Raw genomic sequence first — 23,411 nt, 5'->3', positions numbered from 1 at the left:
GTGTGAATTGATAATTTTGCAACTCATCTTTCAAAATTTGGGCATGAGAACAAGACTTGGAATAAGGTACTTCCTCCAGCCAAGTTATCATCCAAGAAGAATCCCCAGGGCAGCCTTAAATGAATGAAACTGGGTTTTTGAATTTTATTTTTTTTTATGTAGCTGGAAAGATATGAAGAAAAAATAATTACAAGATATGCCAGGGCAGGAAACAAAATTCTCCAGAACTCGCAAGACCTACATTTGAGAGAAGATTTTGAAGAGTATTTTGGGAGAACTATTTTTTATTGCCTGAAACTCAGAGAACTAAGAGAAGCACAGAGTTCCTGGGAAGCTGGCTGATCTAGCAGAGGGACTAATAAGAAGCAGACTGAGGCATGTGGCAGAACTTAGTGGGCTAGAAAAAGTCAGCAAAGAATTTGGAACAGAGCTGGTAGAGCACAAACGAGGTTCCAGGGCAAAGGCTGCTAACTGCTCTCTGGAATTTAAATGTTACTTAGCTGGAAGACCAAAATGATGAAATTTATTATCTGAAGTCCAGTATTAGACCAAGGCTGTGCTGAGTGAAGAATTAATGTGGATTTACTTCCACGCACTCTGAGGAAACAAGGTTGTGACCAAAGGCAGACTCTGCAACATAGGACTCTCCAGGGGAGTTGGTGCTCCAGGTTCTTTTTGTAGGTGGTGGAGAAAAAACAAAAATCAGCATTTTTAGGTCTGTGTTGCTCTCAATGGGCTGTAAACCAGCTCTGCTACATTATAATCTAAATATTTCTGATGAAATCTGGTGAGTAACGCCGAGAGGAGACAGCTATTTGCCAGAGACATTATAAATGTCTGCATTTGATTAGCAATATTTCATATTTAGAGTCTTAACTGTTCTAACTGGGACCTTTAGCTGAGGTATTGCAAACTGTTCTGCCAATCATCTGAAGTCTTACTTTAAATCCAGCACACACCATTGTTTCTGCAATAAAATAATTTCTTTAAAAGCAAAAAGAGAAAAATCACTGACAATTATTTGGTGCATCTGTGTGAAATAAGAGCCGTTTAACCACTTTTTATTCTTTTTTTTACCTCTGGAAGGATAAACAAACACTCCCTGAATATTGAAGAGGACAATTTAGGAAGACAGTTGTGATAAGATACAGATATGTAGAACACATTTCTGTTGAATAGCACTACTTAATATTCTACAGGGTTCTCCAATAGCTCTTTATATAACCAAACCCACCACTGGTTTTATCACTATTGTTCATTAGATCTCACTAATGTTCTTCCCCTTAACAAATGCCCATCAATGAAATTACTGCAATAATTCTTAATAGTTTGTGTGGGTTTTTTAAAATTGAGATTTGACAGTACTTTTTTTTTTCTTGGAGTTGCCATATTTTGCTAAAGAACTGGTAAACCCCAGACAGGATATTTGCCACAGTACCAATTATAGTTGCCTCACAGTGCAAAAAATTATCTCTGTGAAGTACAAAGACTAAAAAGTGAAGAAGTTGGTTGAAGCATTTCCTTAACATTCTTTCTGTGTGCTATTTTGAGCTTTTAAACTACGATGAGCTACACAACCTGAACCCAAACAACTTAAATGGATACTCAGATGGAGAAAGAGGAGTTTCCCATTTTTTCCTGAATTTTGGGCTGTCCCAAACAGTGTTGGAAGCTGCAGGCAAATCCACGTTTGCTGTCCATGTCCAGTTGGCTGGGTCTGACCTCCTGGGAGCGGCACATGATTCCCCCAGTGCTCAGGACAAATGGACAACAGCCCTGGCAAGGAGCAACGTCAGGACCCTGGATTTTAGAAGAGGAGCTTGCAGCTGTTTAAATAATTAGTGGATGAAATCCCCCTGGGAACCTGTCCTTAGGGACAGAGGAACTGATCAGACCTGGCAGCTCTTTAAGGACATTTTTCTTAGAGAACAAGAGCTCTCCAATTCCATGTGTAAGAAACCAGGCAGGACAGGCAGGGAATGGGCATGGCTGAGCTCCTCACACTGAGGAAGAAGGAAATGCACAGCCAGTGGAAGCAGGAATATGTGCCCTGGGATATGGTTTGGATGTGTATTCATGTCCTAATTTGTTTAGAGAGCCACACAAACACAAACAATAACGTCACTTACTGTTCGTTTTCATAATACAGCTTGCCAATGGCCCAGGCAATGATGATTGGACAGGGAATACCTGCAGGAGCAAAAAAACTCAGGAGTTAATCATGGATGGATGGATGTATCCATGGTACCAAAGTAAATTCAGGTTTGTGCAAGGAGAGTCTGAGTTAATGAACTGGGAGACTCTAAATACAAGTGGTCCTATCTTGGTCTGCTTGAGACATCACAACTGCTAAGATTTTAGTTCAAAAATTTAAAAAAAAAAAGATAATCTTGACAAAACTTCAATACCAATAAGGGAAGGGAATAAAAATATTAACAAACACAGACACGAATACCTGTATTTCCATAGAAGTGACCAGAACAATTTTGGCTGACTTAAAGGCAGTTTTGGTCCCTTATCATTTTCCTGCAGCTGACACAGCAAAATCTTAAAAGACAGTACTTAGGAGTGGGTGTTTAGGTTTTTATTTCCCTGGCTCCAAAAAGCTTGTAAACTTAATGGGATCTTTGGATGAAGCACATTTGCAAAACTTTCAACAAGTTTTTTGAGTTCAGTGTTCCCTATGAAACAGGGTTGTGAGAAAGAATAGTTTGATATCTTGCAGCATCAGAATTCTTGGTTTTTTTCTCCTTCTGAAGGATCCAGCTACTTTTAACTTTACAGACATCACTGCACTCCCTAAGAAGCGTTTGTGTTAGGCCTTCCAAACCAGCTGGTTTGAAGGGGATTTGCTGGAGGAGGAATCTGGAAGGGAGGAAGAGTAAATGGAACTGGCCTTTTGACTCACGTTCAAGCAAGGACTAGACTGATGTCAAAATTAGAAGGGGAGAGTTTTCCCTCTCCATTCCCCCTTTAACTCCTCACCTCAGGAAAACCCAAACAAGTCCAGCCTCGCCAGCTCCATCCCTCATTCCAAACTCCAGGTTCATGTCCCTCTGAAATCGCTGAGGTGAGTGCATGGACAGGGCCCAGATCCAGTGACTCTCATGAGTATCTGCTTCTACCCGTGTGAGCAACGTGACTTAAACCCTCATGGAGGAGCAGAGGTGGATTTGTTTCTAACACAGCCTTTTAACCTCGCATTTGCTGCATCTCTCGTGGGAAATGGAGGCTTTAAAGAGATGGAAAGAGAACCACGACACAGAAGGGATGGGCCTGAGCTGCTGAGGGGTCATCTTTAACCTCAGCAAGGAGTGCTCTGATCTCCTGCCCCAACATCCCTGGTGATTCCTCGAGTGATTGAAGGGGCTGGGTGGCCCTCCAAATGATTGTGCTGTCTTTCATTCTGTTCACCACAGTCTCAAAGGGTCTGGTGCACTCATGTTCCCATGTTCTTGTGAGGAATGGACAGAGAAAATGGAGCCACGTCCTCTCTCCTGAAGGAAATTATTTTACTTTTCCTTGTGAAGTGAAGAACAGGGATTTGAGAATGAGACTGGTAAAAAAATCTGTATGGGGAGGCAGAGCAAAGCCAGAATGCACCCAAAAGGTGGGTGGAAAGGTATGTGTAGCTCACACCACTCCTGCATTAGTAAAGAGAGACCCAGAGGGTTCTGACAGAGGTAGGGAGGGAAAACACCAGGGATCAAACCAACCTGTGAGAGCTGTGTAAGCAGCTGATTTTCCAGTTTGCTGAGAGAATTGGAAACTGTTGGGGAAAAAATTGAATCAACTCCCCAAATAAACATTTTCTTTCGACTACAACTCCTCTTTCCTCCCATTTGATTTTGGATTGAATGACGTATTTTGTTTCAAAGGCTGTTTCTGCCTTCAGAACTGCAATCCAATTACTTCTGCAGAGAGGGAGAGGCACTTCTGAACAAAATGTCATTCTGCTTTCACAAAAGAAAATATTGGTGACTTTTTCCCACCTTCCTTCCTTCAACAGAAAAGAACTGCCAGATTCACTGGTTCAGTTGGACCTCAGATTTCCTTTCACGTGAACAAGCTGCCTGCACGGGGCCTGTCCTGCCAAATGTCTCCTGGCCAAGTTCAAAACATGGACATACTGGTTGGGAAGGACCTCTGAAGCTGCTTGCTCCAATTTCCTGCTCTGAGCAGAACTATCAACACTCACCCACCTCAGCCAGGGCTTAGCCTGGCAGTATTTTCAATATCCCCAAGGTCAGAGGTTTCACAGCTTGTAAGTCACATATTCCAGCCCATCTCCTGGTACATTTTCTGTTTCCTTTATGTCCAACTGGAACCTCCCAGTCTGCAGTTTATGGATTTGTCCCTCCTTATAACATCTGCTACTACCAAGAAGAATGTGGCTCCATCATCTTTTTAATTATCTTTCAAATCACTCCTGGTACCAAACAGATCCCTCCTCATCTTCCTCTTTGCCAGATTAAAACTCAGCTCCTTCAGCCTCACATCACAGCTCATGCCCTTCAGATCCCTGATCACATTTTCACCTGGAGAATCTCCAGTTTTCCACATCCCTTTTTGACCTCAGAGGCCATACGTGACCACAGCATCCCAAAGGCAGCTTTACCACAGCTGAGTCTCTGAGTAGCCCCAAGGACAGTACAAAGATGACGTGTGACTCTTTGCCAAAGGCTATTTTCTAGGAACAAATCCCTCAGCAGTCCAAATGACAGCTGTAGGGCTGGACTGGCAGATAATTAGGCTTTTTTTCAAGTCAGCTCCTCACTTAGAAGTGTCTGTTCAGACTGAGAGATCCAGATTTCACCTCCGTGGGATTTGTAATATTTATTCTTGCCTCTCTTGTCTTTAACACTTTAATGCCAGGTACCACAGAGCACCATTTTAACCACAAAAGGCACTTACACCATCCTATGAAGAGGAAGACCCATTTCCTCAGCTTATCTGTGGAGTAGGTCATCACTATAGCAGTGTGTAAGTAGCAGCCTTCCACAAACATCCAGAAGAAGTTGGTCACCACAAAGTAATTGTAGACAGTGGTAATACATCGACACCAGGGCTGGAAAGGGAACAGAAAAGAATATTTCAAAGTCATGGTGAGAACATTTAAGAGATTCTATATGTTGTTATCCCCTTAAAAAAATCATTGCTAGAATTTATTCATGGGATGCAGATTTATCCTGTGGCTTGGAATCACAGTATTTTAGGTGCTGACAGGAACTCACAGCTCCATCTGAGACCTTCTGCTGAGGCTGGCTTCGACCAGGGTCTGCTGTATCTAAACACGTCTGGAAAATTCAGGTTCCAGAACAAGCCTCCAAGAGCTGTAGCTCATTTGACCACAGGTGATCTCTGTTAGTGCCACAATCTTGCTTCCTTTCCACTGAAAGGAAGGAGCACCACTGATATTTAGAAAAAAAATACTTTAAAGGCAAATTTTTATCAGCCACTTCATCCCCTCTGTTCCTGCTGTCAGTACTACACTCTGTTAAGTCACACCATGCCACTGGTCACCTCTGAATTTTGCCACAACCTCAACAAGAATTTTTGGTCTACCAGTAAAGGCCTCTCCTCAGAATGGCTGTGCAGTGAGAGCACAGCTGTGGGAAGCACGATTAGCTCCAGATGGGAACATCCCAGCCATAAATCACAAGGAACTGGTGGTAATTTCCACAGTGCTGCTCACCTAAGTCTGGGAAAACTTCTTTCTTACCATACATGGAATGTATTTCTTGAAGCACAACTCTAATTACCTGGGTTCTCTGCTGTCACTGATTTTGGTCATTTTGGTCTCACTATTCTCCAGCCTTTTAATTAACTCTGCATAATTATTTGAAACTTTTGACCCTCAGTTAATTTTATCTTAGCCTTCACATGCAGGAGATATTGCTGGTCTCCAGGCAGCCAACAGAGCAGCAGATGCACCATGAAACCCAGTAAAATTCTGAGGATTAGGAATTTATTGGGCAAGAAGCACAATTACAAAACGACAGCCCATCCACAAGTTGTGATTGCTTCTGTTTATGGAATGGAAATAAAAAGAAGAAATCCTTTGATGTGTTAAAGCTTTCACTACTGTATTATTTCATTAATATTTGAAATTTAGTTTGGCTTCACCCTTAAAATAGGATTAAACCCCAAAACAACCCAGAAGAAGACGAAACATTTTGTTTTCAGAAGTTTAAACCAAATTAAGTTTCCCTTTCCCTTCCCCTTTCCCTTCCCTTCCCTGTTTTTACAGGAATTGTAAAAAACAATTATATCCAAGTCACTTTTTCCTGTGTCAGAACTGAGAGGAACTGGCCCATGGATTGGAAAGATTCTGGTAGATACAGACAAATACAAATAACGGTGGTGAAAACTCCCCCTGCATGACTTCCATAGGAGACCAGAATAAAATGAATTTTGAGCAAGTCCTTTGGGAATTGTGGATTTAGTAACATTGAATAGTAAACCAGATTTGCAGAGCTCATTAGTTCGAGCCATTCTGTTTATTTGACTGAGGATTCTTGATCCCCACATGTACCCACCATTAGGCTCCAGATAACCAATTCCTTCTGGAATTTTCTGTAAGCATTATAAACTTCATGCAAAATATTTCCACATCGATGCCGCTGTATCCGTGCTATTTAATCTCCACTGATCAGCACAGAAGAGATCATATGAATATCTAGAATAAATGATGTTCCCATTCATTTTGGTGGTGTTATTTTGACTGACTTATCCCACAATCATGTAACAAAGTTATCACCGAGCTTGTATAAAGCACCTTTCCCAAAAAGGCTGCAGAGAAAAGATGAGTTAATGAAAACTGGGGCATGTGATGACCTGTCCTTATATTTGCAGGTTTATATTTCCATTGTCACTTTGTGCTCACATTTTACAAGGTATTTGAGTGCCAGTCTCCAACAGATTTTTCCTAAATAACTAAAAATCTCAATAAAGATTTGCAGCATTGTCATGAGAGCAAGTCACACAGCATGAAACCACTGACCATGAAGTTCATAAACCCCCATCTTCTGGAGTGTGAGAATGCCAGAAACACAGACAGAGCGAACACTGAATTAACAGAATTTCCATTTTCTCAAAGGAGCATCTGGATGAATAATAATAGAGATTTATGCATGGACATCTTCTTTATCTGGGCACTAATGATTTCTCTATTTGTTCTTCCAGAGCATGGGACTGAAGTTCAGATGTCAAACCTTACGTCTGAAGAGCTAATCAAGGATGATGAGTGCCCAGCTGACATTAAAATGAAGCGAAGCATGGAAGTCACTCTGAGCATGTGGATAAGTGTCCCTTGCAATATTTATACCAACAAACTCAGCACCCCTGACGTGGTCTGTGCCTTAATTGTGTCTCCCCTGATGGGGGAGGCTTTTTAGAGTCTGTGCCAGGAGTCAGAATTGAACAGGACTTTCAGCCTTCTCTTTCTTCTGTAGTTGTTCATTAAATCTTATCTAGAAAGTACAGGCCACTGACGTGACCCAGACATAGCATGAAGCAGAGAATGCAGGAAAAGCCAAATTATCAAGATTGCGCAGCCCTTTTAAAGGTAAATTAAACAATGAAAACTTAAAATGCAAGATATTTTCACTTTTCTACCAATGTCTAATAAATTATCTAATCACCCAGGCAGGAACTGTGGAATTCTTTATCCAATCATCCCAGACCACTTCTACTGCAGAATATGGAGTAGATGAAGAAGAAGAAGAAGAAGGTCTGGAGAACAACAACAATCCTCCATTTTGAAGTTTTTTGCTTTTATCTATTTACTATATTAATAAACCCAAAACCTCTAAATTTTTCACCCTGTGACAACCTTACATAGTATTCTATCACCTAATTCACACCAGATTCTAATTCTTCCCAGAGGCCAGGCAATAATTCTTCCCAGAGGCCATGGACGAAGGTCAAAGACGGTGTTGTCCAGAGGGATAGAACCCTTCAGAACAGGCAGAGAAGTGTTCTCTGTATTCTGGGCTCCCACACACCCCGAACTCCAGGGCAGGGCCCTGCCACCTCCCAGCACTCACTTCATTACTCTCGTGGATGTTGTGATCTATCATTTGAAGCAGAAACCACATCACATTCCTCAGGATGAACGTGGTGATCAAGTTCCAGTGGATAATATTCCGCAGGCATCGGATACTCCTGAGCAGGGAAACACATTCAAGTTAACATATACAGTGAATATATACACACACACACACATTAATAACTCTGTAAAACAATCTACTTAATTCTGTTCATTGCATGCCTTATCCCCCTGCAGTCCCTCTCTTACTCTACGAAACAGGAGGCTTGTGTTTCTGCAAAGCCATGTACAACAATTTGTGTGGACAACACAGGGAGCTCCCTTTGACAAAAATCAATTCAAACAAGTGAAACAGGATCTACTAGAGAAAAAAAATCCAATATTCAAGCTGTCATTTCATCCTTGGTTATTAGTTTTGCTCCCCTTCCCTCCATCTCTAGAATAACTGGAATTGATAGAAAAGCCTCTGAACAACCAGGCTGCCCTAGAGGCTGCTGAGTTGCTTACAGAAGATTCTGTGACAAATATTTGTGCTGGAGTGGCAAAGCTAGAATAGTTTACATTTGGTTAGTTCTTGAACAGGCTCACCTGTGTGAGCTTGAATTAATGCCACAGGAGAGCACAGACTTCCTGGTTTTCAGTCCTGGCCTTAGCTGGCTGTACCTTAAACGAGGTAGAGCTGCACATCCTCCTTCATCAGGAAATATTTGTGTCAGTTTTCAGTCCCTCGCCAGCTCCCATTCAGATGCAATGTAAATCATGAGCACAATGTAAAATATGAGCTACAGCAAGCTGGGACATAGTGCCATAAAGCAAAAGAGGGGAGATCTGAAATATATTTGCTGCTGGAAATGGCTCCAGGTGGCAGCCAGTGCACGATGCTACTGCCAGAAACCAAAGCATCACTGAAGCAAGACAGAGTAACTCGTGACAGGTTCAGTCATTTAAGACCAGAACATTTCTCTTCTGATTCTCTGTGAACTGGTAAAGGATGGCAGGTGCCAAGCTGCAGCGCTGCAGTTACAGAGTCCTCAATTAAATGATCTCTTGGCTAAATGCAAACCACTCCATTTAGGAAAATCACTTCCACAGAGGCTCAAACATCCATAGCACTTCCTGGGATTTGGCAGTGGCCATATCAGGCTCCCTGCTTGCCAAGGAAGCTGCCAGATAATGTGGGACAAACAGAGAAAGTGGCTCAAAGCTGCTCAGCTGGAACTGACTGAGCTCACCCCAGGGACAGCAAAAAGAGAGGCACAATCCAGTAACCAAATTTTTGTTGCCTCAGGTCTTTTGCAAGGCAAACAAGCCACTCTTCTTAACAACAAACACTATTTTCCTACCATAAAACACTCATTGTACTTTTCCTAGGACTAAATTAGTCAGTTGTAGGGCCAGAAGAAATTCTGTTATGTCCTTCAGCCTCACAAATCTCTCAGAGCTTTCAAGCAATCCAGCAAAAAACCAAAGACAAGACCTCCCACATCTGAGATACTTACAGAGAGAACGCTCCGAGGTATAACCCTGCTAAGCCAATGTTAAAATAGCCTCTGAGTTTACCAACTCAGTCCACCAGTATGAAACTGGTATTTGGTTCTGAACGCCTCAGTAACTCACGATGAGTTAATCTGGAGAACAAATCTCCAGCTGCTCAGACCCTTTCTCTTTTATTTAAGCTACAAACTTAACTTACAAACTCCCAAAACGCTGCTCTTGGACATGTCAGACACGTCTCACTGCGAGAATTTCACTTTTAACAAAAGGCTGAGGTTCAGCTTTTTGGCTTTGAGGTTCAGCTGGGTTTGACTTTCTAAGAAATGAGGCAACCAAGCTGCCCATGCTGAGCCCCAGGAGCCCACCTGGCTCTGGACAGGCTTTGAAACATCCTGCTAAGGTCTGTCCTCTGTTGATCATCCTGCACATAAATGTCCTGCAGCTGCTCTTCACCTCCATGTTTTATTCCCTCCCTCCAGGTCAAGGATTAGCAGATGAAGGGATGAGTTTGAAATGTTGCTCCTAGGGAGAGAAGGAGGCAGGGGACTAAAACTAAGGAAATTCAGGTCAAACTGTGAGGTATTGAGATGAAATTAATTGCTTTTGAGAGCTCTAACAACAAAACAAATCAGGCACGCTTGCCACCTGAATGTATTTCTTGGCAAAGATAAGATAAAAGAGTGGGGGGAGAAAGAAGAAATCCTTGCTGCAGGCATCCATTTAGCTGTAGTTTAATCATCCCATAGGCTGGAACATCACTAAATGTGGCTAGGGGAAATCTTATTGCCACAAGATTTACAGCAGGACATTGGACTGGGCACACAGGCAAACAGGATAAAGAGTTGCAGATTTTTGGTTCATTAACAAGAGCTTTCCCCCCAGGAGGATCCCAGTCATCAAAAACCCATTGTCTTCTGTGTTTTAAGACAAATTCAGTGAACTTGGTGATCTCAAAGGTCTTTTCTAACCTTAACAATTCTATGGTTCAATGTTTTTATTTGCTGGTAAGGTCTTTGCCCTCCTTACTACTTCTTGGTTCCTATTGGTTTGTATTCTTTGCCCATCACTCTGCATCCTTCAGACTTTTAGTGGTCTGTGCAGGACCCAGAGCAAGAGGGTCGGGTCTGTGTTGGAAACTCGCGATCTATACAGATAATTATCAAAACACTCCTTCTTTTCCAAAAGCCCCATTTGTTGAGGGAAGTTGTACTCCTGGTGTAAAATTAAGTAAAGTATAAATGTGGCCTGCAGCTGGAATTGACCAAAGTGAAGCCTGAAGGCTTTGGCTTTGGACATGAAGCAGGGAGAGTTGGCTCCCCTGTCCCACTGCCTTTAGCAAAATCCGTATTTTGGGTACAAGTAACCTCATACCACTGCCTCACTCCCTTTTGGAGACACTGTGTGTGTAGCTTGGCTGGTAAATAGATGCTTTCACCTGCTAAAAAGCTTCCTGTCTTGGGGATAAGAGAACCATGAAAGATAATCTGAGAGATGTCTGAAAGTGCCACAGACCTTTTTAAATAGCTCAGACAGTGATGTGACCCCAGGCACACAATGGTTTTAACCTTTTGCCTTTTCTTTTTGTTTTGTTTTTCCCTTTCATTTTTTTTAATAAGAGTCCCAACTGGAGGCTGAAAGTTTGTTATTGTTCACAAAGAGCCCAGAGCCCATGGTTCTGTCTCCTAACTACCACCAGCACAGAAATCACAGTGGCAGGAATGCAATCCACAGCGAAGGGCAGGGAAAGCTTGAGAAATAACTGTGTCAGGTTTGTGGTGGGGAGGGAGAATCAGCAGGATAATGGAGTGTGTGGAGGCTGCAGGGCACAGCAGTGCAGGGCTGCAGTCGATGAGACAAGAGAACACTCTCTTGGCAGCCTCCTGAGGAAGCTGCTCTCATTTTCAGGCACTGCTGGAGAGTGGGGTTATTGTAATTCAGTATGTGTAAAGCATCTGGAGGGGTACTGGGTAAGGGTCTCCTCACTCCAGGCTTTATTCACGTGAGACTGCTCTGTTGGGCTCAGCAGCTCACCCTGTGCACAGAATTCATCTCTGCAGCCAGGCTGGAGTCTGAGGTGGGCACTGAACAAAGGACATTTCCCAAACTGGGCAACAAAAGTGGTGAACAACAAGAGACCTGCAGCACAGCTAATGTCTGTGGAAAGGACAAAGCTGACCTTGTCATATTCATCTCAAAGCCTGAGGAAAAAATCTCAGAATACTCATAGGAGTCATTTGTCCTCCACAGGTCTTTTCCTGGCTCTTTGTAGATAGAAGGTAGCTTAAATTTTATAAGCCTTAATTTAAATGTAAATACTCCTGTTATTCATGAAAATGACCTGTCCCATTTTGAAAACTTAAAACAGTCATATCAGTCTTCTATGACAATGAGCCCCACAGTTCATTTCTCCTTGATTAATTGCTGGCTTTGCTCTGTGGAGTGGAAAAGTAACCAAGACTGTGCTCCAGGAGCAGCAATAACTGCCCGCACAGGCAGCAGTGAAAAAGAATATTCCCATCACGCTGCAACTGGCAGGTGGTGGAATTTAAAACCCATTAAGCTGTGTTACAAGTTAGTGAATTGAGCTTCCCTGGAGGCATAGGGGCTGGCATGAATGAATTCCCTCAAAATCCTGAAGGTAAGAAATTTAGGGTTGTTCTTACCTCAGGAGGGGGATGTCACAATCTGGGGGTTGTGGCAGTGGCAACATGAAGAAAATGAGAGCACAGAGAGCAGAGAGCTGCCTCTCAACGGGGAAAGAGTCATGTGAGAGAGGAGAAATGGGAGCTGAGGGGACTGGGTGCTGAACTGCTGCTCTGGACACAATTACAGCACTGCTGGGAAGGGATTGTGACTTACAGAGCCACTTAGAGTCCCCTAGCCCAAAAGATCTGACAATAGGAGGTTTCCTATTCCTCTTCATGTCAGGTAACATCGTTTATGCCATTTCCACTTGTTTTACAAGCCTTGATGTGTGCTGAATGGTGCAAGCTTCCAAGAACAGCAGCACAAATCACCACCCCAGAGATCCTGAAGGCAGGCACATCACAAGGCATCACAGACGGAGGCTATGGGCTTCCACTGAGGGGAAATTAATTATCTCCTGTATTTCCTTCCTACTCTAATCCTTTTCAGACAAAGAAAACTGGCCAGGGCTTTGGCTGGACTTTTCCCCTAGCTCTTCCCTGGTGCATGGGTCTGAGGATAGATGGAATAGAGAAGCTGCAGCAATTCAGTCACCACAGACTTAAAGAGGCCAGAACATAAAGACATAAGAACTTCCATGTTCACTCAGACCAATGTGCCATTTAGGCTGGGACTCGGTCCCTCTGGGGATCAGTAAAACTTAATTTGGGAAAGAGCACTGGAAACAGCAGAGTTGGATTGCAAGTTGTTCCTTGCTCCTACCTCCTTGCTTCTGGCAGTCAGAAGATATTCCTGATTCAGAGACCACATTTAAATGCATTAAATGACCTCGCTGGTGGCCCCAACTCCCCACAGGAGTCACAGGACTCCTTCTGTGGTTTATGTTCACCAGGGTCAGACCATGGATTACTCCACTAACATGATGGATTGAAGAGCTCATAACCCGTTATTCACAATAGAACCCCTTTGTCTGTGTGGGTTCCTCTTCTCTGCTTGTCCTGCCCACTTCCCAAGGGCTGGATGTGGAGGCATTTCCTCAAAACTGCACCCCCTCCTGTCCTTTGGGAGCTGCAAGGTGAAGGAACAGAAAAATCCTGGATCTGGACAGCAGGAAACTGCTCGCCCATGGGCTGTGGGAGCAAGCTGGGAGGAGTGCTTGGTGCTGCGTCCTGGAGTCACACAGTTCATGCAGAAATTTCATTTCTGGTTGTGACTGATAGCAGATTTTGGGCAGGAAATACCTGCCTGAAATAGAGCAAGCAGGTCAGAGAGGCACATTCAGGGGTTGTGTGGCACCCTGAGTGAAGGAGGGGGTGGAAGGAAAAGGATTTCCTTGAGGAGAGAACAGAAGGACAGACAGTTTCTGACGTGGAGGGAGAAGATATTGCCACTGGAGGCATCTTGGCTCTGGAAGTGAAAGGGTTCATTGGTTCCTCATGATTTCTGAAGAACCAGAGCTTTCCCTGCTGAATGGTATCCAGAACCTCCCCCTGACAGGGCAGGAGTTTCTGATGAGGGCCTGATGCACGAGAGTCCTGCTGTGGGCTTGCACAGAGATGCCCTCATGTTTTCATGTCCTCATGACCCAGACACCTGGTTTAGGAATCAGGAGCATGAATACTGTTCTCCTCTATCCTTCCAGCTGGAGGGAATGCTGAAGGAAGAAACAGGAAGAGCAGCAGATCATCAATACCTGCCTCCAAGCACGGTGTTACCAGGAGAATTTTGTGGTTTTGTCATCACGGGTTGGTTTATGTGACACCAAACCTGTTTCAAAGGCTGATGATGTGAGGCTTTGGGTAGAGGAGTGTAGCAAGTGACAGCACACTCTCATGGGACACCGAGTTATGAAGTGCCTTGTTTTATATTTACAGGAATTTGGGGCCAACAGTACTGCAGCTTGTGCACAGAAGGGTAAAAGAGCTGGGGGAGGGTCGGGAGCAGAAGTTTGATGAGGAGCAGCTGAGGAGCTGAGGGTGTTTAGTCTGCAGAAAAGGAGGCTCAGGGGGGACCTTCTCACTCTCTAGAACTCCTGACAGGAGGGGGCAGCCAGGTGGGGGTCAGGCTCTGCTCCCAGGAAACAAGGGACAGAACCAGAGGAAATGGCCTCAAGTTGCACCAGGGGAGGTTTAAATTGGATATTAGGGAAAATTTCTTCACTGCAGGGGTGATCAGGCATTGGACAGGCTGCCCAGGGCGGTGATTGAGTCACCATCCCTGGAAATGTTCAAAAAACAATCAGATGTGGCACTTGGGGACAGGGCTTAGTGGTGGACCCGGCAGTGCTGGGGCAATGGTTGGACTTGATGATCTTACAGGTCTATTCCAGCCTCAGTGGTTCTCTGGGTCTATAGGAAAATGTGTGTATTCCAGTGAATCCAGAGTCTCAGAGCCCATCTCTGGCTGTGCTGGCCAAACTAGATGAGATAATCTGGGATCTGGGATGAGCCTCCCTCTCACCACACACACAGAGCACTCGGCTCAGCTCTGCAGGAGGCTGGACATGAAGACGCAATTAAGGTGAAAGCCAACATGCTTCTCCTTGGCCTTCCTAATGAATAAATCAAGAGCTAGGTGTATTGTGAGAAATTCCCCACAACAACCCCTTTATCTGATCTGAGAACAGACCATGCTGTTCCCTGACTCGATCTCCTACCACCGGCATTCTGAACTGCCTCGTGTGCAGGGTGTCAGAGCTGGGCTTCCACCAAGGAAAACAGCAGCAAAGGGGGAAAAAAGTGAAATTCTCCAGCAGCTGACTGCAGCCTGGGTCAGGGGTGGGCAGAAAGAGCTTCTGGTTGTTGGTAGAGAGAGGACGTCCTGCTAATTATTTCCACGAAATGACCTTAATTGTGTGATTCGACAGAGAAAGCAGAGAAATAGAAACCCCATTCTTTTGACTTGCGAAATTGTGAGATCTGGAAAAGCAGAAAGAAAATCACATCAACTCTTTCTGTAGAGGTGGCCTCACTGATTCAGAAATGGACGTCTATAAATAGCACTGGTAAAGCTCAAAGTAGCTTTCTGTTGATTTATTGGGTTTTTTCTCACTCTATCCATACAGTGGTATTTTTCCTCTGGGATGCACAGAGCTACTGTTTTCTGATTCATAACATGAGGCAAACAATTAACATTAACAATCATAATAATGTGCCAGTGTGGTTGAAAGCTTGCTGAATTAGCTGAATCATCTGCATAGAAATAATTGCAAATGAAAACTTTATTAAAGAAGCGTAGAAACCTTCTATTAATTCATGTAGTATTCCATTAATAATGATGTTTAATTAGGACTGCTGTCCCAAAGTCTCTGTGAAAACAGTTGGTAGGAGAAACAGGAGTGCACTTTGCTAGAGCCCTTCCCATTCTGTGACTGGAACACGCCAGAAGGAGAATCATGGACAACACCTAAAAAATTATTTCCCCTCTTTAGTCTTTTCTAGGGCAGGCAAAGCACGTGGACAAACCCATAAATGGCACAGAGTGGGAAGAATACCTAACAGCAAGTTATTTCCCAGCCTCTGTGCCTGTCAGGGCCTATTTGCTTTCACCCACATGGAAGCCTCCCCTGAGGTCCCCACGGTTTTCCCCCATGCTCAATCAGTGCACATATTCTGGAATTCCTAATGCTTCCAGATGGGAACAGCAGCTGGAGAGGCTGGCAGGAAAAATCAGTTTCTTGGTGGCAGTTGCCTGAGGGAATGTAAATATTCCCACAGGAAAAGCAAGGGGCAGTTGCAAGGGAAGAATAAAAGCTGGGAAGGAAGTGACATCTTTATCACAAGGACAGGAGTGAAATACTCAGGTGAAGAGGAGAAGCAGCAGTTTCCATGAGTATTTAGGATGTGCAGAGACCCTAAAAATAAACCCACTGTGGAACCATCTGTGCATCTGTCTTTCCCAAAATTTCACTCTCCTGCCTTCAAACAAGTTTTTAATCCCAGGACATGGAGCATCCTGCCTGCTTTAGATGCAAAGGCTTTCAGCACTAATGTTCCTGGGGTGGGAAGGATGCAGCCAACACAACACTTGACAGGCAGGGCAGCCCCTGACTGGCTGTGCTCACTGCTTAATCAAGGGATAACTGAAACCCAGCCCCTGAATACTCCAAGAACACAGCTTCAACCTTGACTGTGCCATCAAGTCTTGCACCGGAGGAAATTCCCGTTATTTTCACAGGAATGATAAAGATGACTTCGTTTAGTGGAGCTTGTGATTGTGGCTGAAAAAAAAGGTTTAGGACTCTGCTCTAATTTGCTTCGCTGAACGGTGGTCAGATATCAGTAATTTTTGTACAAAGAGAAAACAGGGATGCAAAGTATCTTTTTGAGCAGAAAACACCTTGCAGCTCAGGTTTTCTGACACGGGTTGTAGTTATCAGTCCACACGGTGGAAGGGTGAGTGTTTTCCATGGAGAGTGACCACTGCAGCTGGATTGCACAAATCGAGGAAGGACTTCAGAAGACTGACATTGAGAGCTCAGAGTAGTTGGTCTGGCTTACAACTACTGTTTGGGAAATATGAGTGCACATCATGTCCTCATTCACAATCCCCTTGTGGGATTATACAAAAAAAAAAAAAAAAAATCTGAAACAAAATTAATTTAAATGACCAGCTAGAGAATTCAAAGGTTATGCCTTTTTTTTTTTTCTTTTAATACAATTACACTATTAGCAAAGTTGATTACATTATCTACATTTGCAGATACTGTGGGGATAAACCAAGGAGGAATGTCTGAGTTGCTGATGCTGCTGTTCACACTCTCCTTGGCCTCATTTACACCAAGACATGGTGTGAAATATTTAATTATTTTGGAGCATTTGGCCAGGAATTCAGGAAAGATTGGAAACCTTCCAAATAATCATTCCTGTGCTTGGTCTAAATTGCTCGGCCTCATGGTGCTCACTGGGCAGTAGGTTATGTGTCCAGTGGCTCAGTCTGGGCACCTCCCCAGGGAAGCTCCATTCCCATAATAGGCAGAGGCAGCCCAGATGCTGCCAGGAGTGTCCATGGCCCATTTAGGGGTGACAGAAACTTTCACCTCTCCCATGTCTTGTGTATTAGCTGACAGAGCAATGTGAAGCAGCAGAATTCACAGAACCATGGAATCATTTAGGTTGGAAAAGACCTCCAAGATCATCAAGTCTAACCATTGACCCAGCACCACTAAACCCTGTCCCCAAGGGCCACATCCACGTGCCTTTTGACATTCCAGGAATGGTGACTCCACCACTGTCCTGGGCAGCCTGTTCCAATGCCTGACCACTCTTTCTGGGAAGAATTTTTCCCTAATACCCAATCTAAACCTCCCCTGACACAACTTGAGGCAGTTTCCTGTTGTCCTGTCCCTGTTCCCTGGGAGCAGAGCCCGACCCCCCCGGCTGTCCCCTCCTGTCAGGGACTTGTGCAGAGCCACAAGGTCCCCCTTGAGCCTCCTTTGCTCCAGGCTGAGCCCCTCTCCCAGCTCTGTCAGCTGCTCCTGGTGCTCCAGATCCTTCCCCAGCTCTGTTCCCTTCCCTGGACATGCTTCAGCACCTAAATCATCTCTTAGATTAGATAGAAGAGAAGGTTCCTGAGTGCTGAACAACTACTGTGGCGTTAGTGAGGGACCTGCATGTGCAATTCCAGGGATGAAAATTGAAATGGAACCATTTAGCACTTGAACAGCTGCAGGTGCATCTGCAGTTCATAACTCTAAACATCACCTTGAAAGCATATTCTCTGATTTTTCTTCCCAGAGATGGCTCAGGAAGTAGTTTTTTTCAATCAAATTGCATTCCTGAGCATGATTCATATATAAACTGCAAAGACCCAACTTTGCTTTCCTCCTTTCTCTGAAATCTTGGAAAAGTTGCAAAGTTTTCTCCACTGTTCCCAAAACCATTCCATCATCATCAGAAATAGAACACAGACAAGTTTTAGCTTGTCAGTCAACATAGATCTAAATCTTCTAAGAGCAGTTCTATAATCAGAATTCAAACAAGTTCGTGTCCATCTCCAAAGATTCACAGCCAAAATCTTGGCAGCAACAGAAATACACCAGCACTAACATATTTCTAGCACAGGACAAGAGTGGCCTCCAAATCTCAGGTCAAGAAAGGAACTGAGTAAAAGCATTTTATAAATTCCTGATACTCCAGTTTAACTCCAACTTAAATTTCTTCCTCTACCACATTGCTTCAGGACCCCTCTGCTCTGTGGGCTGGAAGTCATCCTTTCATATTCACTGACAAATCTGTCTGTAGAACACCTATATCCATTTCTTCTTACATTGACACCGTCCTTGTTTGTAAGCAGCTCTTCAGTTTCCAATGTTTATCCAGTGGTGATGTATTGATAGGCAGCAACAACTCTCCTCAGTGGCTCTCATTGTGAGAGGTTACAATACCACGATTTCAGATGCAGCTTATGAAACCTTTCACATTTTAAGAACAGAGCTCTCCAGGCACACTTTTAATTACTGGTATTATTCCAGGAGCTCATGAGGGCTCTGCTCTCCATTTTTTTTGTGTGGGGTAGGCTCTATACAAAGAGTCTAAAGAACAAGTCCTACAGATGTGAGATGAAGAGGGGGCGAGTAAAGGCAGTGGGAAGCAAAGACAATGGCCTGAGGTTAATCAATAGGAGAAGTGTTTCTGGCCTTTATCAGAGTTCATCAGATGAGACGCTTCACAGGGATTCAGGCAGTACAGGCACTTCAGATGTTTTGTATTCGAAGATGGCCCTCTCATTGGATTCGCTCTTATTTACAGAGCTCCATCATTTTCATTCCTGCCTTTCTCTGTGGACTTTACTGTGGACTATGACAGGGTGGGACAGAGCTGTCTTCAAACCTGCAGCCATTGCACCCACCCTGCCCCAGGAGTTATGGGGAATTTTAAAATTGCCACGTGCCTGAGTCATTAATGAAGGCTCTGCTATTCCAAGTGGCAGATGGAATAGACTGAACTAGGCTGGGTGGGAAGGCAGGAGATGAGGGGGTGGGGGCATGGAGCACGGAGATGAACTCTGTTAGTTGATGTTCTGACCTGGGACTTGCTCTTTCTTCTTGTTCCACCACAAGAAAGGATCTTGCCTTAGATCTGGAGCCTGCTCTGCTCTAATCACGTCAGAAATCTCATCCTTTTTAAGTGAAAACCAGAACTAATTGCACAGATCTCCTCCCCGATTGAGACATCCTCAGCCTGCAGGTTCTGAGAGGTGTTGGATTACTGCTCTATGAAAGCTGTCCCTTATTGATACTCTACATTTCTCCTGACAGGTTTCTACAGATCATTTAATCAAACTCTTCCATTCTTACTAACAGAGGCCTGCAGCAGCAATCCTGCCAACTGCACACCAGACTGAAGAGTAAGAGGCAATTCAAAGGAGCTTGGAACAGGGGAGGATAAAGGAAAGTAGATAGGAGATGGCTAGGGGGAAAAAAAGGGGGAAAAATGGCTATATTGTTCTAGGAAAAACTGTTTCAGTCTTCTGGGGAGAAATAATATGTGGGATTTAGGAAATCTGTATGTAATCATAAGAAAGAACAGGGACACTGCCTCAAGCCTATGAGAAAAAACAATTCAGATGCTTTACTGGGGAAATAGAGCTAAATTTAAGGGCAACAGGAAAGCAGAATTTCCCTCAAAACCTCAATTTGCTTTCACTGCCACCCTAGCAGTGACAAAAGATGTTATGACAATGTTTGTGGGTTTGGTTGTTTTTAGAGCTGCCTTTATCCAGCAAGGACATGTCACTTTTAATCTCCAGCCTATCTTCCTGTCAGCACCGTCCTTTATTGGATTCAAAACTCAGCAGGGACATAGATGCTTCCCAGAACAAATACCTTTCTTCCCCTACTTCTTCTTTGATAACCACTGCACAAATAAAACTTCACCTGATGGAATCCACTCAGGTCACTGCTGGCCACTGCCAACCTTTGTTTGATAACAAGTCAGGAGTTTTACAAAGGCCTCTTGTTCCACCTCACAGGCTGCTCTAACAGCACAGTGACAAGGGAAAATCCAGGACAAAGCAATTTGGGTTTCTGCATTGTCAGCAACAGCAAAGGAAAAATGTGATTCAAAAGAAGCATTTTAATCCTTTATATATTTTTTTTATTATTGTTATTTTTTTCCTTCAGCTTGATTGGTATTACTGACAGCAGGATTCCTCCTATGGAAAATTTCTGCTTTAGCAGTGTGAGATTGTGATTCAGTGGGACAATGAGGCTGAGTCAGTGGGAGCTGCCTGTGTGCACCTGAGGGAGGAAGAAAACCTTGACTGTTAATGAGAACAGACAGACTCTGAGATTCCCAGCAGTGCAGATCCATTCAACAATGCCAAGTGAAGGGCCCTGAGCAAATCTCTCCAGGTCCTGCACTGGAGATCAATCCACCTCAACAGCACACTTTGTGCACAAATTCTTTCTTTTTCCTTCTTGGTGTATTCCTTTTTGTCTGTGAGTTTGTTTGGTGTTGCATAGTACAGACAGCACAGCTCTCACAATTTTAAGACCACCTACATTTAGACCTTGAGAAATTAAAGTTGACTTCGACCTTTAGGAGCTGCCTTGATGACTCACTGGCATTCAGCCAGTGTGCCAGCAAAAATCAAGTCCTGTCCTTCACTTTTTATTATTTAGGTGCTAAATGAAATTTTTACTGGCTTGTTTGTCATTGCACAGGTTGAGATGTGACGGAACTGGAGAAAACAAGGCTAAAATGGGTCTTCACAGGAAAAAGGGGGCCCTGGCTGAGCTCTCATCCCTTCCCAGATGTGTTGGGGTCTCATGGACACAAATGGCAGATGATTTCATCACGTCTTGCTACATCTGAGACCTCAAAACAGTTGTGTGATTCCTCAGTGTTTAGAGCAGTAAGGACTTTTCTGCTAAATGGAGGGTAGGTTGTGAACGAAGGATGAAGTTGTTTAAGGAACCGAGGAAAAATGAAGCTGGGGACAAGGTGACAGGATAAATTTGGAATTATAAGGTTTGGATCCAGTTCTCTCCCCTTCCCACTTCAACACAACTGAGGACCAAGCACCCTGGGCTGGGGCAGCACCAGCGATGGTGAAGCTCATCTCCAAAAGCAGAACACCCTCCCGACCAGCTGAGCACCACAGCAACACCTTTTGCCATGGCAGCCAAACATTCCACCTGCTCCTAAAACCCCCAGAGTGCGACATCCCAAAGCTTTCCTAGCAGTTATGTTCCAATAGAGCAGCTGTGCTCCAGCCTCCCCCTTGAGACAGGGCTGCCTTTGGGATCCACCTGCACGGACGGAGCAAAGGAAAATCAAGCAGGTGATGAGGGAGAAGCATAAAAATAAGGAGCGGATGTAAAACTGGAATCTTCCTGGAGGTCTCGTCTGTTTTCACCCTCAGCAGGGACTCATGGAGTGAGGTGGATGGAGAGGGGCAGGAACAAGGGAACTGGCAGATCTCTACTTTAGGTCAAGATGAGGAGCTATCAGATTGTATTTTTTTTGGCCAGGAATTACCTAAATTCTCTCCTTTGACCCAATTCCATTGTACCTTCTTCCATCCAAAATGAAACAGGATTTTAAAAGGCCCCAAATAATATAAATTGATTATTTAAACTGATTTGTCCTTGGGGCACTTTATAGAGGTAAGTGTGATGAAGATGTGCATAACCCAGAATCTGGGTAGGGACAACATGTAATGAAACAGGAATTTAGGCTGCCTTCACTGGAACATCTCTAGAATTTTGGAAAACATGCTGGTTAACTCTGGCTGGACACTGGACATGTTTTGCATGACACAATGGGAAGTTGAAAAGATGGACTATCTTAATTCACAGCATATCAAGGGAGTACTTAATTGCCACTACTCAGTTGTTGTTTTTAATGTTGAAGCTGACTGCAAAATCTAAACTTTAAAGTTTAAATAACAGAACAATTTAGAAGAGATCAGCTGAGCCACCTCTGTGTTGGAAGCTGATACATTTATACCATCCCACCTAATTGTTTTTGTGTTATTACTCAAACATTCATAAAAGACTGAGCATAAAAGCAGGGAATATAGTTATTGCAATGAATAATTTGCATTCTTTATTCAGTGCAAATTAATTCAGGTCTCGAAGTACTGTGGGAATTAGCTTCATGTTCACTATGGAGGGCTTGAAATGGAAGTTTAAATTGATGCATCATAAAAGTTCCCATCGAATGTTTTAAAGTGTCTTTCTGTTTCCATTAGCATAGATTATTCTGTTTACAGATGCTGGAGTGCAAGAATATTCCTACTGTTATTAGAAAAGACCGTGTTACGAATGCTCAGAAGACTTAGCTAAGACTTTAGGGATGCTCCACTCCAGTAATTCTTGCACTGAGGTCACTGTCAATCATCCTGCTGTAATCCTGGACAGGGGGAGGATGTCCTCCATCCACAGTTTATCCTCTGCTACTAGGACAAGGTTTTTCTCAAGGATTATCATTGCACAGCACTCAGTGGAGCTGGTTTTAAGTTCAGGTTGAACTCTCCTGGACAACACAGCACAAATAGTACAGAAATGCCAGTCAGGGAATCCAAGAAATAATACAGAATTAACCCACCAGGCCACTCCTATGAAAATATACTCCTGTGATTGAGGCTGTGGACATACAATATATATGATGACTGATACAAATCTTCTTGTTTTCCACTTATTTTCCTTTCCTCCTTTTCCCTGTAGCCCTAACTCTGCTTTCACTGACATCTCCATCTGCCAAACTCCCTTCTGCACCCTGCACCAGGGAAGGGCTTCTATGCAGTCTCCTTGATTTGCATTCATCATCTCAGGAGCACTGCTGGGGATTAAGCTCCATTAACAATGTTCCTCTTTTTATTTAAGAAAACTTCTAAGCCCTTTAATGGAAGAAAAACTGAAATTAGCCCAAAGTAGAAGGAAAGACTTCGTTCTGTCTCCTTTGGTTTAGATCTGGGTTTTAGCTGTCAGGGAATGCAAAACATTACCATGTTCTGCCTTGTGAAAAAACAAAACTTGCCCCCCAAACTTACAGCTTGACACACTCAAATCCTGATTTCCCTAAATGAAGAACACTGTGCTAACCAAAGTTTTTTTTTTTTTTTTCTGCATCAATAAATCATGTTCAGTTCTCTCCCTGAACACAAACAGGCTTTAGCTCCTACGCTCAGGAGGAACTCATCCAGCACATTAGTCAGCAAAACCATGGATGTGTTCAGGAATATAAAAGCCACGACCACTTTTCAGGACCATCCA

The 23,411-nt window shown here is 43.7% G+C and overlaps 1 protein-coding gene across 3 annotated transcripts in view; it reads right to left on the bottom strand.

Moving 5' to 3' along the window:
* Window positions 1-23,411, bottom strand: part of CRHR2 (corticotropin releasing hormone receptor 2) — a 140,882-nt gene that overhangs the window by 33,668 nt on the left and 83,803 nt on the right. For all 3 annotated transcript variants that reach the window (XM_048316473.1, XM_048316536.1, XM_048316617.1), the window contains 3 exons: window positions 8,049-8,166; window positions 4,915-5,068; window positions 2,130-2,190 (listed from right to left, as the gene is read on the bottom strand). In XM_048316473.1, coding sequence (XP_048172430.1) covers window positions 2,130-2,190; window positions 4,915-5,068; window positions 8,049-8,166 — 333 coding nt within the window. The remainder of the gene's footprint in view (window positions 1-2,129; window positions 2,191-4,914; window positions 5,069-8,048; window positions 8,167-23,411) is intronic.

The sequence above is a fragment of the Corvus hawaiiensis genome, chromosome 1 (assembly GCF_020740725.1).
Source record: "Corvus hawaiiensis isolate bCorHaw1 chromosome 1, bCorHaw1.pri.cur, whole genome shotgun sequence".
NCBI classification, from domain to species: Eukaryota; Metazoa; Chordata; class Aves; order Passeriformes; family Corvidae; genus Corvus; species Corvus hawaiiensis.
The sequence above is the reverse complement of the archived record's forward strand: the minus strand, read 5'-3'. Positions and strand labels throughout refer to the sequence as shown.